Source organism: Blennius ocellaris (genome assembly GCF_963422515.1).
Source record: "Blennius ocellaris genome assembly, chromosome: 1".
NCBI lineage: Eukaryota > Metazoa > Chordata > Actinopteri > Blenniiformes > Blenniidae > Blennius > Blennius ocellaris.
In genome coordinates, this window is record NC_137650.1 from 16,146,430 (window position 1) to 16,163,658 (window position 17,229).

At 42.4% G+C, this 17,229-nt stretch overlaps 1 protein-coding gene across 1 annotated transcript in view; it reads right to left on the reverse strand.

Annotated features, from left to right (window-relative positions):
- Window positions 1-2,671: 2,671 nt before the first annotated feature.
- The window catches only part of tshz3b (teashirt zinc finger homeobox 3b), a 43,320-nt gene continuing 28,762 nt past the window's right edge, over window positions 2,672-17,229 (reverse strand). Inside the window, exon 2 of the mRNA XM_080494975.1 lies at window positions 2,672-7,948. Within this exon, the coding sequence (XP_080351101.1) occupies window positions 4,341-7,948 (3,608 nt within the window). The 3' untranslated portion in view covers window positions 2,672-4,340. The remainder of the gene's footprint in view (window positions 7,949-17,229) is intronic.

Consider the following 17,229-nt stretch of genomic DNA (forward strand, 5'->3'; position numbering starts at 1 on the left):
CTCAATGTACACATTTGTACTCTTGTGTTACAGACCTATTTTTTGTTTATGAAAACTTTACAGTGGAAGATTTTGAAATCCATGTCCATTTATATGGAAATGGCAGTAAAGCTGAAAATGATGTAGTTACCATGCCAAGCTGAGTTGGTTGTTTTTGAAGACGTTGTTGGTTGGAGATGGTTTCAGGATCCTTCTGACATTTTTTGTATGGAAGGTGGACAACTTGTTTAGGTCACAATGGGTCCTTCAGCATTCTGAGCCACACAGCCAGGTGGAGAACATAGACCTCCGGTACAGTTTTAGTTTGATCTTGGTGCTGTACTAAGATGACTCCCAAATATTGGTCATCATTCAGACATTTCAGGCCTTGCTTGAGGTGATGTCGCTACCTGACAGTGCCAAGGTAAGGAAACTCCTCAGTTGAGTTGTACCCAGTTTAAATGCAATTCATGTGACCGTGCAAACATTTTATTGAATAAAACAATACCCCTCAGTCTATCAGACCCACTTCTAGAATTGTAATCCTTGAGAAACTACAGGTATCTCTTTAGGGTCTACACATGTCCGTGGATGCAAGAGTTGTGTAGGATTGGGTGGTCTGTCTTGTTCCATACCCAGGGGGACCGTGACTTTGGTGCTTGGATAGCTCCTGTTACTGTCTCCTGGGAATGCAGTGATTCCAGTGGCTGGTTTGGCACATGGGTCACGACACAGTGAGTTCACCTGCAGCCTGGGGTGGCCACTTCAGTGGTCAGCCCCGGCATCTCCTCTGGTGATCCTTTCCAATGCATGTCCATCTAATGGTTCATGCATGCTTCACCTGAACAAACTACTCAATTTAGAAGGTTTAAGTAGGCACAGGCAGACTGTACCAGAAGGAGCTGCGTCACTCTTTCCACCCTGAACATTGCTGATATGCTTTCTTGTCTGGTCTGGCACACTGTGTGCAGGGATTGTTATTGTTGCACCCCAAAGTGTTGTCACTGTTGCAAGAAATAATCCACCAAGGATGATCACTGCTTGCTCTAAGAGACACATTATGTACTATCTTTACCCAGTGGTTACAATAAGCGGCATATGGATGCTGTTTTATTTGTTTAAGTTAGTACACATTGCGATTTCATACAGACTGAAATGTTTCAGTGTGTGTGCGTGTGTGTGTGCGTCCACATGCACTGTAGTGGCACCCATTGTCTCCCTGCACGATGGCTCTGAACCTTAATAAGCCCTCGCCTGTACTCACCGGATGTGAAGAAAAAGGAAAAAGAGAAAATGGCTTTTTTACACTTCAATTTCACGCATATTTTCTTTGAGGCTAATGAGAGCCTTAAATATGGTGCCAGACTTCAGGCTGTACTGTTGAAGGCTGACATTTTCACACACTGTGGCACCTTGTCAGTGCAGATGAAGTCCTTCTACCTGGCTGTTGAGATGTGTGTGTGTGTGTGTGTGTCATGCATGCTTTTTGTGCACCTATGCACGGATGTGCGAAGAAAAAGTGTAAAATTACTGGTCTGTACAATTTGAGAGCTGTTTGTGTAATGTGTATGTGCATGCTCAGTCATGTGTGCACGTGCTTCCTTTTTTGGCATGCTATTTAAATTTGTTGAATTGGAGAGGAAAAACACGTCTCGTTTATATTATCCTGCGTGAGTTGTTTGTATTTTTGTAACGTGCATGTGTTTGCATGAGCAGATTTACATGTTGATGATGTACGTACCTTTATATTCTTTCTCTAAAATCTGCGCTGAACAAACTGGGATTGTTATGTAGATCTGAAGTAAAGAGAAAAAAGACTAACACACCTTTTTCTCCATCCCTCTTTTTTGTTGAACCTAATTTCCTCATTCCATCAGCTTCATTTTCCATATCATGCCGTCATGCTGCACACATCATCAAATTGATAGTGATACGACTCCTATTTAATCACAGCCCTAGCCTCAGGAAAGGAGAAAGAAAATATGACTAAATAAACACTTGAAAGGACGCGCTCATCTTGTCAGCATTGTTGTCATCTCCCATGAAGCCAAAACAAATATACCTGCCAGCTTTCTTACCTTTGTGGGAAGCAGGCGCAAAACGGACGTCCGGGGTAATTATAGAAGTTCAGACACGGGAGGGAAACTTTGTGGGAGTTTTTGTTGGTCTTCGAAGAAGGTGAAAGAGTACTAATTGTGTTAAAAGTGATGATAGATTGTAGTAGCATTACAACTTTATAGCATTGCAAGCTTGACCCTAAATGTACACAGTCTGCTTTAGTCTCAGGCACCAAGACAACAGAGAGGCTACAGGGAAACCCAACAATAAGGGTGTCTGTTTGCATGTCTGTGTGTAGGTGTGCATGTGTGTCTGTGTGTGTGTGTGTTTGTCTCCCACACGGCCCCGCTGCTGCTGCCACTCACTGTAAACTAGTCTGCAGCTCGTCACAGACAGACGTTGACACACTCCCAGTCTAATGTGCTCATTAGGGACTGCACAGCACACACATAATTGATAGCCATGACACACTCACACACACACACACACACACACACACACACACACACACACACACACACACACACACACACACACACACACACACACACACACACACACACACACACACACACACACACACATTATTGCAAAAAAAAAAAACGGTTTCCTTTTTTTAATGCTGCAGTAGAAAACAAGGTTATATGAAGTCATATAATGGGGAGTTCATTGTCAAGAACAACAACAACAGAAAAAAGGACGAAATGAAAAAGACTAACAGCACAGAAATGCATAACAGTATCTGTGCTGTGTACATGCCGATATTTTACACATAGGGATCTTTTTTTTTAAACATTATTTCTCTACACTGGCAGCTGTCAGTTACTTCAGCAAATTAACTGCCAAAAATGTAGCAGAACTTGTCACTCAAGAGGTTACTGTAACCATGGTTTCCTTTCATATCCCCCAAAAAGATAAAGCTGCAGTGTGGATTCATGGCAGAGTAATTAGACAGAAAAAAACAAAACCCCCCAAAAAAAGACCAATCCAAAAAGGCATTCAAATGCTATGGAACAACCAAGAGTGCTTATAAATAACAGTTTACATGTGAAATATCTTTATAAAGTCTTTTTTTTTTTTGTTTGTTTTTTACAACCTTTGTAATATCTTTTCCGTGTTCATACAGGGCCACATGTAGCGTAGTGTCTGTAGTAGTGATAGGAGTAGTAGGGATTTTTAAAAACAACTTTTTAACCCTTTGAGCACGAGTTGGGAATATAACCTGCTGCCCCCCCTTTTTTTCATATCCTTTGATCACAGAACACATTTATAAAAACTATTGTGCAAAACATTTTTATTTACGTCTTCATATAGTGTGCACCAGCAGATAGTCATAATCCTTTTAAATTAAAAATATAGAAATGATGCATAATTTAGACAGGAGTTACTTCGTATGATATTATTTACATATTTTACACAGACCTGAATTAATATAGGTCCCTGATTAACAAAGGAGACATGTTTTTTTGTTTTTTTAATTCTTTTTTGTTACCCACGTTACTACAATGCAAGTCCTGTGAGCATCTGCTACACAAGTATGAAGAAAAACTTACACCGAATGGAGAATAGCTTTTTAAAATAAACTTTCATGTCTAGACTCAACACATGTCTGGTAAACACATTGTTTACATCAAATCCTTATGCTTACTTTAGTAATTCCCAATCTTTGTGGAGAAGTGCTTTGACGTACTCAGAGGGTTAAATGTTCAATGCTGATTTCAGCACAAAAAATAAAAAATTTAATTAAGCAGAACAAATAGAGCAATTATGAGAGTGGGGAAAAAAAGAAGAAAAACTATAGAAAGTGCACCAGATTTAGTTATAAAATGTTAACTTAACTGTTTTATTTATGCATGCAGCTTATCACACCTCAGTGACGCCAAAATATAAAAAAGAACTTGATTCCATTTACACAAGTTTTAAAATACACACCACTTTCAGAATCTCTTTTTTTTAAACCTTCATACACAGTATCATCAAAATGGCAAGAGCTCCCATATGCCCTTTAAAAAAACAAAAACAAACAAACAAACAAACAAAACAAAAAAAATGGGAAAAAAGTATTTTCCTGTTAAAGAAGATCACGAAAATCAAGTGAGTCAAACTCACCAACAAACATAATAGAAAAAGGAAAAACTGCTACAACACAATGTGTATTAATCATGTGCCAAAACTCAGAGCAGTAGTTGTATGGCATCTTGTGCAGTTCTGTCACTTCAATAAACCTTTCATCTTTTTTCTTTAATGTCTGTAAAAGGCTATGGAAAGCGAGAAAACGAGCGCAGCATTGTCCACAGCCACTGCTACTGCTTCTCCAGTTCACACACGTACATGAGATGGTCCTCGGGGGACTTCCCGTGAGTCTTGCTCAGGTGGAGCTTGACCGCGTGCTTGCTTGCAAAAGTCCGGTTGCACAGCTTGCACTGGTACACGGCTCCGCTGTCATCTTCGTCCGGGGAGGGGCACGGGGATTTGTTCGAGGGCAAAGAGGTTGTTAATGACGAGGACAGGGAGATGGGTAACGTGGAGGGTAGGGTTGTGGGCAGGGATGATGGTAATGGGTGGGTGGACAGGTGTAGACTGGAGAAGAGTTTTTCAGATAGTCCTTTGGTGTGGCGTTGCTGATGTTGCTGTGATATCTGGCTGAGCAACTGCTCCCCAGAAAGCTTGGCCAGGTCTCGCAGCCGGAAGCCCAAGTGGGATTCCAGGTGGCTGACGTAAGTGGAGGGCGAGCGAATCTGAGAGGCGCAGTCACTGCAGAAGAACACCGGGTGACCCGAATCCAAGTTTTTCAAGAACTTGGTGCCACCGGTTCTCCTCAGCTGGTACTTGACGTTAGCCAGCCAGTGGGATATTGTAGTCATTGAGAGGCCAGTGAAACGGGAGATGTGCATTCTCTCCTGCGGGCTCAGGTCCGACATCATGTATTTTCCATCGCTTGTTTGTCTCAGACTGGACGCAAACTGGGCTTGTAGAATGAGGAGGTGTTGGGGGTTCCAGTTGGACTGGCGGCCTTTACGTTTCTGGGCTGGCGAGATGTCTTCCGTCTCCTCTTGTGTGATACCGTCAATGTCACAGCGCTCGGACTGGCTGGTGGGTGTAGAGGACTTGGAAACAGCTTGACTCTCTGTTAGGTTTCTCAACATGTCAGAGATATCTGAAAGGGCATTTTCTCTCAAAGGGGAGGTGGACATAAAGGAGGCTACTGCAGCTGAGGCTTTGGTCATAGTGACAGCTGAGGCGGGAGAAATTGAGGAAGGGGTAGAGGTGGTGGAAGAGAGAGCCGCTGAACCTAAAGACCCGCCATTGCTGCTTTTTTCTGCATGTTTTCCTTTGGTGAGATCTATAGGTTGGTCATTGTTTAGATGTTGTTGATAGAAGTAGCGGTCTAAATGGTCGTTAGTAGTCTTTTTGGTCTGTGCTGGCGGGGTAGAGGCAGCCACGGCTGCTTTCTCTGCGAGGCTGTTGCTCATTTTGAACAGCATGCTCATTGGGTCAAGGGAGGGCAGGGCAGGCTTAGCGGCCTTCCCAAGGTGGACGTTCATTACTGACTGCAGTGCGCTTAGAGGATTGACAAAGGGCTGTTCAGGAGGTGGATGGTCTGTGATGATGGCTGTTCCGCCACACAGAGAGCCAGGTAAGGGTGATGTCACTGCTCTGGAATCCACTCCATTCTCCACAGACTCTTTCAGGGAAATATCACCATTTGCATCTTTGTGATTGGCTCCATTCCCATCTACTGCTTTTTCCACTCCAATCATATTCTCTGGAGTTTTACAACCCCCTACTCGGTTAACTTTGGGGGAGTCTACTCGAGCTGAGTCTCCTGCCTCGCTGTCACAGGGTGAGGGCGTGGTGCGTCTCAGAGGAGAAGCCCTCACAGCAGCGCTAGGCTCTCGCATTTTCTCCTCCACCTTGGCCACTTTCTCTGTCACTTTCTTCACTAACTCCTCCATGGCGTGAAAATTGTTTTTGGGAAGCGGAGAAGACTGGCGACTGGGTGAAGAAATTAGCGGCTGGTTCTTTCCAGTCGTGGAGAGAATATCCCCACCTGGGAACATGTATTTGAGGGGGGAGCTCTTTCCAGTATTACCTAAAGAGAGCTTCATAATGTTTGGCAGCTGATAGGCAGCATGGATACTAGGATATCCGCCCCAGCTTGGAGCTCCATTCTGGGCTTTATTGATCGCTGAGGTTACTGTGTTTTCCAAAGACTTGAGGATGTCAAGACCTCCCTTTGGACTTTCATCCAGATCCTCTTCAGTCAGATAAGAATATTTAGAGGAAATGTCAAACTTCTCCTCAAGTTCCTCATCACCTCCTCCTTTCTTCTCCTTGTTGAGGTTGTTACCATTGTTGACAATAGACTCTTTAGTGCATTCCTCTTCCTTCTCCTCCTTTTTTATTTCCACAATCATTGCTGTGGGAGAGATGCTGACTGGAGGGGGCACTGGGGCAGGGGGAGGTGAGAAGGTTGTGGCAGCCAGAGGAACAGATTGCACCTTCTCTTCAGTTGTTAAATTAGTTGTTGGTGCTTGGATAGATGACTCTATAATTGGTTTGCCCTTCTTAATAGCAGAGTTGGTAACTTTGATGAAGTGTCCCGTCACCATCATGTGGGCAGTTAATTCTTGAAGTGTATCGTGAGAACTGCCGCACTCCATGCATTTAAGAATCTGTGACTTCCTGGATTCAAACTGCCAGGCATAACTGGCACCATTTTGGTGACCATAGCGGTTGTTAGGTGTGATATAAGGGTTGGTGACCTTCTGAAGTATGTCATTAGGGTCATTTAGGGAGGTGGGCTTCGGTGTGTTGCCTCCGTTTGAGTCGGGGGAGCTAGGGATTTCAATATCAAGAGGCGCTCTCTTTCGAGCCGAGGAGATAATCTTAGCTGCCACTGGTGTAACAGGCTCTTTCAGAGGCACTTTTTGGTAGTGTTTAGTCTTGATCATGTGGACACTGAGGTCCTGGAGAGATTCAAAGGAGTGTCCACAGTACATGCATTTCAGAACTTTCTGTGCATCCTCTTTTCCTTCCATCTCTAACAAAGAACGCTTTCTGGGCTTCGACCACCGTTTGGCACCGTCACCTTCTGTCTCGTGGTTATCATCGCGGTAGTGGCCCATTTCATTCATGTGTACCGTGAGCTCCACGAGTGTGTCATATGCAGCACTGCAGTCCTTACATCGAAACTTGCTGGCCCCAGTGAATATGGAGCCATAGAGCTTGGAGCTCTGCCGGTACAGCTGGACAGTACTAAAAAGGTTGGGTTCTGTTGATGCTGTGGACATAGCTACAGTGGGATGTTGAACCAGACCCAGCCTGTTGTGGTGGTTCTGTGAGGCCTGTTGGAGGGTCTTAGCCATCGCTGTCTGATGCCAATCATAACCTCCACTTCCACAGCTACTGCTACTGCTGCTACTACTGCTGCTGCTGTGACTGCGAGGGGGCTTCTCGGCAGGGGGTTGACTCAGGTTCAGATTCAGTGTTGACCAGTAGGAGTTTGTCAGGAAGGAGGTGTAAATCGCCTTCATTTTCTCCAGGCTGTCGGCCACCGAGCCTGTTGCAGGCAACATGGCCTCATCTCCACTGACTATGGCGGCTGCGTTTGCAGCAGCTGCCAGTGCAGAAGAGGAGGAGTCTTTAGAGAGAAGGACATCATCCTCATTTCTGAGTGAGGAGCTCTCAAAATCAGACATTCTGTCACTGGATTCACTCAGGTGAGACTCGCTGTCCAGTTCCTGACCAGAGAAGTCAGCAGCATTAGGGGAATCATGGAAACCAGTGGATCCGGGCCTGTCCTGACAGAGAAGCTTGACTGCAGGTTCCTCGCCTTCTGGAGCAGAGTCTTCTCCATCCAGGTCGTCATCTAAAAGGGCAGCTTCCTTCTCATCTTCAGGGACGTATGCTGCACAGGCAGATAAAAAGAAAAGCAGATAGAGAAATGTTTGTTAGAAACATACTGACAGAGTATACCTTCATGGAAATTCTGAACTGTGTTTGCTTGTTGGAACTGGTGGAAGTTTTAACTGCTCCATAGGAGACAATGCGATCATCCATCAACATTTACTAAGAAATCACTCTCATAAATAGTAATTCTGTACTAACATTCCCCTTTACAATGATATTGTTTTCAAATTAGAATCAAGTCACTATCACTTTCTCTCCCCACCCCCAGGTTATTGTTCTGTACTGCAGAAAATAAGAGAGAGAGAGAGAGAGAGAGAGAGAGAGAGAGAGAGAGAGAGAGAGAGAGAGAGAGAGCGAGAGCAAGAGAGAGAGCGAGAGAGAGAGAGATGAAGTGAGGGAGAAGGGAAAAAATGTCTCTTCAAACACAACTCGCCACCTTATTCTTCTCAAGGGGCAACAGCTTGAAATTAAAACTAAATTTGAAATTAATGAAGCACATTCTGGCGGTGGCATTCGTTTCTGAAGTAATAAATTACTTGTATCAACCTCGGAGACAGCGGTTCCTGTCTGTCAATTAATATGTCTTACGCTTCTTCTGCAGACTCTAATGCATTCACTAACAGACACACTCGCCATTTAAATTAAGCATGCATTTTCACTCATTACACTGCTCAGCCCTCTCGCCTCCTCGTAAATAAAAAAGGGGGAAAAAAACACATGTACGTTTCCGTGCGACAAATCTCTCCCCGCAAAACCCATTTGCTTCAATTACCAAAGATTAGAAAAAAGTTTAGAGTTATTATTTACAGTTTAGCTTCAGGGAGAGGGCTTGAGGCTTTCAATTTATATTCAAATCCTTCTAGTTTAAAAATAATACAATGGAAATCATACGGAGAAAAGATGTATCAAGACAAATCGTAATCTTGCCTCTTTGCACTTCTATGAATGTTTTCTTTTGTTAATAAGTCTATCAAAGGGATGAAACAACATCAGAAGAGATACGCTTTATGCTCACACTTTGTGATTAAAGCTGGATATGTGAGAAATGATTGCAGCACGGCTCAGGCAGCTATGCTGGCATAGAAGACGAGCATGTGTATGAACCTCAGTGGCCTTGTGTCTCACATTCCTTTCTACAACAGGCCATCACTCTTCTGTCCTGGTATGTAAACATGCAGCGAGGCGGTCAGTGGTATGGGAGTGGCATTGGAGCGCACACACACACACAAATCAGAAATGAGACATTAGTGTGTTTGAGGAAAATGTATACACTGATCAGCCTTAACATTATGACCACTGGCAGGCAAAGTGATTACGAATAATTTTCTTTTTTTAAATCTAGGCACCACTTAAGGTTTGTTATATAGTAAACCAATGTGACCTTCTACAGTGGAAGAAGTATCGGGCTATTTTTGTGAGTCCGACAGTTAAAGCTATACTCTTGATAGGGCTATCCATAGAAAAGGTGCACCACTGACATCATGCGCAGGGTCATTGATGCATGTGATTAGTCAAGTGTTGACACGTGTGGTCCAATCCAATATAGAAGCAACTGTAGCTCCAACTGCTGCATAGGTCACAGCTGGTTCTTATGGAGCGATGTTAGAAATCACTGGTAATTACAGTTGTGCAGACACATACCACTTCAAGGTGGTCTGGCCTGCTGAATACCTTTGAGTAAACAAGTAACACTAAGATGCACTATGGGAGAAACCAAAGCCTATGCCAGAAACTTTAAATCTTTCAGGAATGGATTGACAAACACATCAACTTTACCTCATGTGCCAAACTAGCCAAGTTGGGTTCAGGACTTAAAGGACTGGATACTAATGCTGCTAGATACCTTCAGATATCTGCTGGTGTCCATGTTTCAATGATCAGCAAGAAAAGAGTAGAACCATACGGAATATTTTGCAATTTGTCATATTATTTTGGCCCATGTGTGTTATCAGTGCGTGGTAATTAGGCTGCAAGCAAAACTCCACACTCTACCTTGCACTTCGTGAGAATATAACAAAACAGAGGATTTGGGGGAGGGGGGAAGGGGGGTTCGCCAAGTAAAAGCTGCGCAACCTGGCAGCACCATCACGCCACACACTTCAGTTGTTGCCAACTCCCATATCCCAGCGAGTCGCGAGCTTGTGTGTGTATGTGTGTGTGTGTGTGTGTGTGTGTGTGTGTGTGTGTGTGTGTGTCTGCTAGCACTGCATCAGCAGCAAAACATACAGGAGTCTTTGTCATTGTCAGGCCACTGTTTGCCATCGGCGATGATACGACACCGCCGTGGGATAAACAGATGCGTGGAGACATAGATATCCCAGAGCCCATCACACATCTCTCTCTCTCTCTCTCTCTCTCTCTCTCTCTCTCTCTCTCTCTCTCTCTCTCTCTCTCTCTCTCTCTCTCTCTCTCTCTCTCTCTCTCTCTCTCTCTCTCTCTCTCTCTCTCTCACACACACACACACACACACACACACACACACACACACACACACACACACACACACACACACACACACCACAGTTGTACTGTAAGTGTTGTAGTCTAACAACTCTTTGCCTTCGGGCAAGCTCAGGAGTTCCTCTGTTCAACATACAATCTGTTCCAGTCTGACAGTGAGGATCCACCTGAAACACCTCCAACACGCTGTCTTCAAATTTCAGGCTCATGTGATGCTTTTTAACAATGTTGTTGTGTTTTAGCAAATCTATTTTAAAGCTCTGATTAGGTATTTCAGCTGTGTGTTTTTTACAACACCACAGAGTACACCCACTCGCCACGGTTCTGAACTTCGTCTTCGTCTCTCCCCGCCGTCCATCCGTCCGCCCGCCCACCCCCTTCCCTCTTTGAGACACATCCACCCGCCTGTACATACGTGCAGCCAAGCAGACCCACATGTACATGCCATCTGTTCTGAATCAGCCAAAACGACAGCTGTTTAAGAGAACAATGCCGTGGCTGAGGGAGAAAAAAAAAGAAGAGAAAAAAAAAAAGACGGTTGCACACGACAGCATGGCCGCTCTCGTCAAGGCCAAAACATCGATGGCGAATCACCTTTGAATCGCGACACACACACTTCAAATTAACTGCCTTTGTCTGATAAGAACACAGCGTGTTTTTTTTGTGTGTGTGTGTGAGTGTGCATTGGCCCATCTGTGTACCTGCGTGTGATATGTATGGAGAGACAAGGAAGGGGAAGAGAAAATCCAATTTGCCAGGCAGACTCGCATGTAGGCTTCATCCTCCTACATGCAGAGTGAAGTGTATGGACGGTTTCTGGTTCGAGGCAAAGGATGGAAACAATTAAACACAAATGGTGTTGCAATAAATTTATACAGGCTTTTCTGAATTGGTTTGTAAATCCATCCACCTTGACATAATACCTGCTTTGTCCAAAAATGTCCTATTTAGGTTTATTTTTACCTCAGATTCTGTTGGGTGTCACATCCATCACCAGTGTTAATGATTTACAACCTTTGCTGTCCAATGGCCCCAAGAGATGAGCTCCACCACCGCTGAATCATCCCCACCTGCATGTCCTCAATGTCTTCCTAATGGCTTACAATCATGGTTCCCAAGCTGTGGTTCAGGAACCCCGCATTCCCCCCTCTGAGAACAAATTAGAACCTCAGCTATTATAGTCTTTTTTTCTTACATTTAGTGGATTTAGCTGAGCCTATGCTTCGGTGAATAACAGTAAAAGTCAACTTTACACAAATAAACTATGAAATGGTACTTTTACTTCCAATTAGGAAAAGGGTAACAGCAATTGTTACTTTTGAACTTTCCATATCAGACTAGAACATTAATAAAGGGACGAATGACTCTGTGAATATCAAGATAATTACAACATACACCAACTCCAATTGATTCTCCATTCATTCATTGATAAAAATGTGATCACATCATTTAATATTGGCTGGCAGACAGTACAAATGCTTTGCATTAACCTTTTTAAATTTACTCCATGTTTGACCACCTACCAGGGCATTTTCATTTGTCTAACTCACTGTAAGATGTTTTTAATGGGTTCATCGCAGTGTTTGTTTATTGTCTTGCTCTAAACTGTGTCGCCAAAACGTCTTCCAAAAAGCTTTCTACTGCGTTAACAATAAATGTAAAAGAGTCCGAGACCACGTGGGGCAAGACAGGGGAGGGGGTGTCACTTCTCACTTTTTTCTTTACAATATTGTATTTATTGTTGCAGTAAATGCAGTCGATTAAATCCAGAAGAGGATTTATAGTGTAAACTGTGGAATGGAGGAGAAGACGTGGATGAGTGTGAGGAGAAAGGAGAGAAAGAGAGGGAGGAGGGAGCCAGATCTTGGAAAGAAGTCAAGAATGGGGCTGCACACACACACACACACACACACACACACACACACACACACACACACACACACACACACACACACACACACACACACACACACACACACACACACACACACACACACACACACACACACACGAGAAGAAGCCTGGGCCAGACACACCAGGTATGCAGGTGCTCTTTTAATTAGCCAAGAGAGTTGTAGATGAATTGTCAGCAGGGTGGACGACAAGGTTTGATCTCATTTTCATGAGAGCTGAGCTGGATGAGATTGCTGGCTTCCCAAAACCATGGCGAGTGAGTGAGCAAGCAAACACCAGCGTTTGTTTCTGGGAGAGCATGGAGAGGCTTTTTGGAAATAATTCCTGACATCAGAACCAAACTTACAAATCCCCTCTGTAATAACAAATAAGGAGCACTCAAACAGAAGCAAATGGAAAAATCTGGACGCATCAGAAATGCTTGGAGAGCTCACGAGGCTGAACGACAGAATCTCCGTGTGAGGAAATGCTTGTGCACTCCACAGATGTTACGATGTTAGGAAACAGTTTATCATGCTTATATAACCACTTAACAGCCCTATCAGACACACAGGCACGTCAGCGCTGTCTGTTTACACTTCAGCTTAGATCATGCAATGTCTGTCTTCGTGTGTGTGTGTGTGTGTGTGTGTGTGTGTGTGTGTGTGTGTGTGTGTGTGTGTGTGTGTGTGTGTGTGTGTGTGTGTGTGTGTGTGTGTGTGTGTGTGTGTGTGTGTGTGTGTGTGTGTGTGTGCATGAGAGAGGGACAAAGAGAGACAGACTTTATCAGGTTTGTTCTTTTAGAGACAATGCTCTGGGCCTCGCACGAAGCAAGTCTCCCTTTAGATGTGTCTTTTCCATGTATTTATGTGCCACATTCATCCACTCCTCTGCCATTTCCTTCCCCCCTTCCCCCGCCTTGATGAGATCCTATAATCTCCTAGCTCACCTCCATCCCCTTCCATTTCTATCCATCCCCCAATCACCAGTGCAACCTACGTTAATGAAGTTAATTGAATCTGAGATCGATAATGCTTAATTATTGTGATTTGACATGCACAGACAAATTGGTCAGATGGTTTCCGTGTGTATGTGTGTGTGTGTGTGTGTGTGTGTGTGTGTGTGTGTGTGTGTGTGTGTGTGTGTGTGTGTGTGTGTGTGTGTGTGTGTGTGCAGCAGCTGCCCTGGGACTGGCGAGGCATGCGATTGATCCCGAGAGGTGTGTGATCGACCCGAGCGGCTGACGAATGGAGCTTCTCTGTCATGGAGCCACACGACTTTCCGGACTGGTAATATAGTTACAACACCAGGAATATGACACACACACACACACACACACACACACACACACACACACACACACACACACACACACACACACACACACACACACACACACACACACACACACACACATGCACACACACACACACACTTCTGTTCAATAAAGTAACTTCATACTACAATATTTGTCTGAATTGTATTTCATATAAAATGATATGGATAAAAAAAAACTACACAGTTTAAAAAGTGAAAAATATTAACAACAATATGATTTTACAGCTCTTCCATTATTTCATGTTGTAATACAAGTTTATTGAATGAATACTACTTTTTCATACACAATACTAAATACTAAAAACTACAACATATTTTTGAAATATGAAAAAGTAAAAATATTGGCATGCAAGTGGTCTTACTGCTATATTGCTACTCTATGTTTTAATATTGTTATTTGTATTCAAATGTTACAGTCGAAACAGTGTATTCCCTGGTCAAGTTTTAGGTCATGAAGGTGTTTTGACTTCACTATTTGATATCAATATTTGATATAAAGCTTTGGTAATCTGAACATCTTTCATCATCCCGCTTTACCTGTTTCATGCTGGTTTGACATATCAAGATTATACAAAAACAGGAATGGAGCAATAAAAAGCGACTACCCGTCACCTAAAACTCATGGTGTTGGTAGTGTAGAGCAGCGATTAGACACATTCTTACTGATGAAACCTTGACGAGATATTTCGAGCCCAGCTCCGTCTTGGGGTGTTTGGTGGTCGGGTGTCGCTTCAGTTTGAAGTTTCAATCTCCAGGTTTTTTTTGCCACAAACAATTTATTCAGCTCTAATTGTGCCCTTCGCTTCAATTAAGCCTTATGTTATGTACATCTTTTCGTACACTTTTTTCTCTATAACCTGACGTGCCGCCTTTTCTTTCTCCCGCTGCCTTGCTGACTCACCTATTTTTAAGACACAAAAAATGTTATACTTCTGAAATGAAGAGGTCTTCACGACTCCCCCCATGTGTTGTGAACCCTGGGCAGGGACTCACTGATATAGATTATACACAATAGTATATATAGCTGGTATTTATTAATTCAACTGATCTCTACTGTAAAAACACATTGTTAGTGTTTTTGCACTTGAGCACATGTTTCATATATAATTCTTAGGGTTTAATAACAATTTCTATTCTATCCTATTCAACAATGACTGTAATTTAACCATTTTTAAATGGTGCATGAACAACACTTTTAATTGGATTCAAGTATATCACATATTTTTGTAATTTCTATCTTTATCATTTATCTGAGATCTGTTTATCATGAGATGATACATTTTTTTCTAAAGTTGCTATTTGCAATTAAGACTAACATCCCAAAAACACTTTGAATCAAAAATTAGAATGCCTTCTCACTTTATTTTGACAATGTCACACAAAGACTATAGTGTTATACCATAAAGTCATATTACAGCGATCTAACATGTTTGGTCATTAATTATCCGAATGATTAAGCCCACTAATCCACCTCCAAAACCTTGCTTTTCTGTGTTTACGTGTTTTTCTAGTCCCCTGAAATGCATTTTAGGTCCTTCATCAGTATGTATGTGAATGGCTTTTGTGTGGAAGCTGATAAGTGGTAATGAACAGCTTGATAGCACAGCATATGCAAAGCAGCATTCAAATGAAAGCTGAGATAATATTAGCATATACAGTACACAGTTAGCAGCAGAGTGAAGGCGGATGAGAGGAAAGGAGCAGATTAGATTTGGAGTGGCAACAGTTAGCGTGTCTGTCTCTGGCTACAGCCCAGGCAAAAGAAATATCTGAAATGCTGTGATTACTCACAGACACATATGCTGTTGGAGCACAACTGTGTATGTCCACAGACGTGTGTGTGTGAACTGTGTTGGCTTGGCTAATCATCTCCCCACGCCACTCAGCTGGCGAGCTCCTGACAGTGTATCTGCATCCCGCTGTTACAATGCTAATGCAAAAGTGCATGTCTGTATGTGTATTGTCTGGCCTACAGAGCGACTGATACAGCCGTGTGTGTGTGTGTGTGTGTGTGTGTGTGTGTGTGTGTGTGTGTGTGTGTGTGTGTGTGTGTGTGTGTGTGTGTGTGTGTGTGTGTGTGTGTGAGAGCTGCATTTATAGGATTTATTTTGCTAAAGAGATACACTGTTCAATAAATTGCCTGCAGCACACAGCACAAATTTGCCTCATGACTGTTTGTGATGTCACATCCTCCTATAAACCCCGCCCCTCAAACACAGGCAAAAACAAGAAATCCCTTTTAAGTATTACCCATGCACATGATTTCATTATTCAGATTGAAACACTTAAATTCAGCAGTGGAAACAATAAGTAAAGCACAGGTTCCAGAAGAGGAACGATATTGACACACAAAAGTCCAATTTAAATGACAATGTTTCAAATGAAGACGATGTCGTTACATGCCAGGCCACAAGTTGGGTCTGTTTGTTTGTGTAAAGAAACCAAAAACACATGCAGCAGAGATTGATACGCTCTAAACATTAGCAATGGGAGGACAAAGAAATCCATATGGACAGATGACCAATTTGCATTGTCGCATTTTCAAAAAGTTGTCACATGAACGGACTCACAGGCTTTATGTTTTCACTTGAAAACATCATGCAAATGGGGTGTATTATATAGTACGTAATAATATATAGTAGCTGTACTGTCCAGTGTTTACACTGACAATGAAAAAAGAATTAATTGAACATAGAATAGGATTTTTTTTGTGATTTTTTGAGATTAATATTTGATACATTGACAGGAAGGATGCAGTCTATCTGGTCTATCTAAATCATTTCTACCACAAGCATAAACTCTACTAGATCCCCTTCATAGTAATTAAAGATCCACTTCCAGTAGAACAGAAAGTGAAGTAAATGTCTTTTAGAATCATCAGAAGGGAAGAGCTGGGAACTTTAACTCATCGATAGAGTTAATGACGTGAGTTTCTCTAAACTGTTGCATCATCCGTAGTATGATTTTTTTTTTTATACCTTTATTTTCACTATGCTAGATACTCTGAATGGTTTTTGTTACACACAAAATTCAACAAAATTGAAAGTATGTCTTTATATTAATCCCTGAAATTGTTGGCTCTGTTACACTTCTGGCTTTCAAATGTTGTAATCTCACTATCACCACCATTAAACTCTTCTTAATCCCATTTCATGCTGAGAAAAAAAAAATCTCCTATAAGAAACTGGTAGAAAAGAAATTGAGTACGATATTGAACAGTTGTATCTGTCACATTTTCTAAGATACTGTCTTTTTTCCACTCATACGTAACAGGACGGCTTCGTTCATCAGCTTTGAACAAAAAATGATTGCGATTGTATAACAGATTCTCAATAATGGCTAATGCAAAAGTGATTAAATATGTTATTTTCCCCCTCTCATATTACATTTTGTTTATGTATTTATATGAATGTAAACATTTAGAATACATAGAAACATGCAGGATTCTGCTGGGCATCTCCATTTCTCAGTAACTCTTACTTGATTGCATTATTTTAAGTACGTGATTGTGGGTACAGATATATAAGTAAACACTAAGCCTTCACAAGTTTTCAGGTGCTTTTGTTGTTATTCTATTCCCTACATATT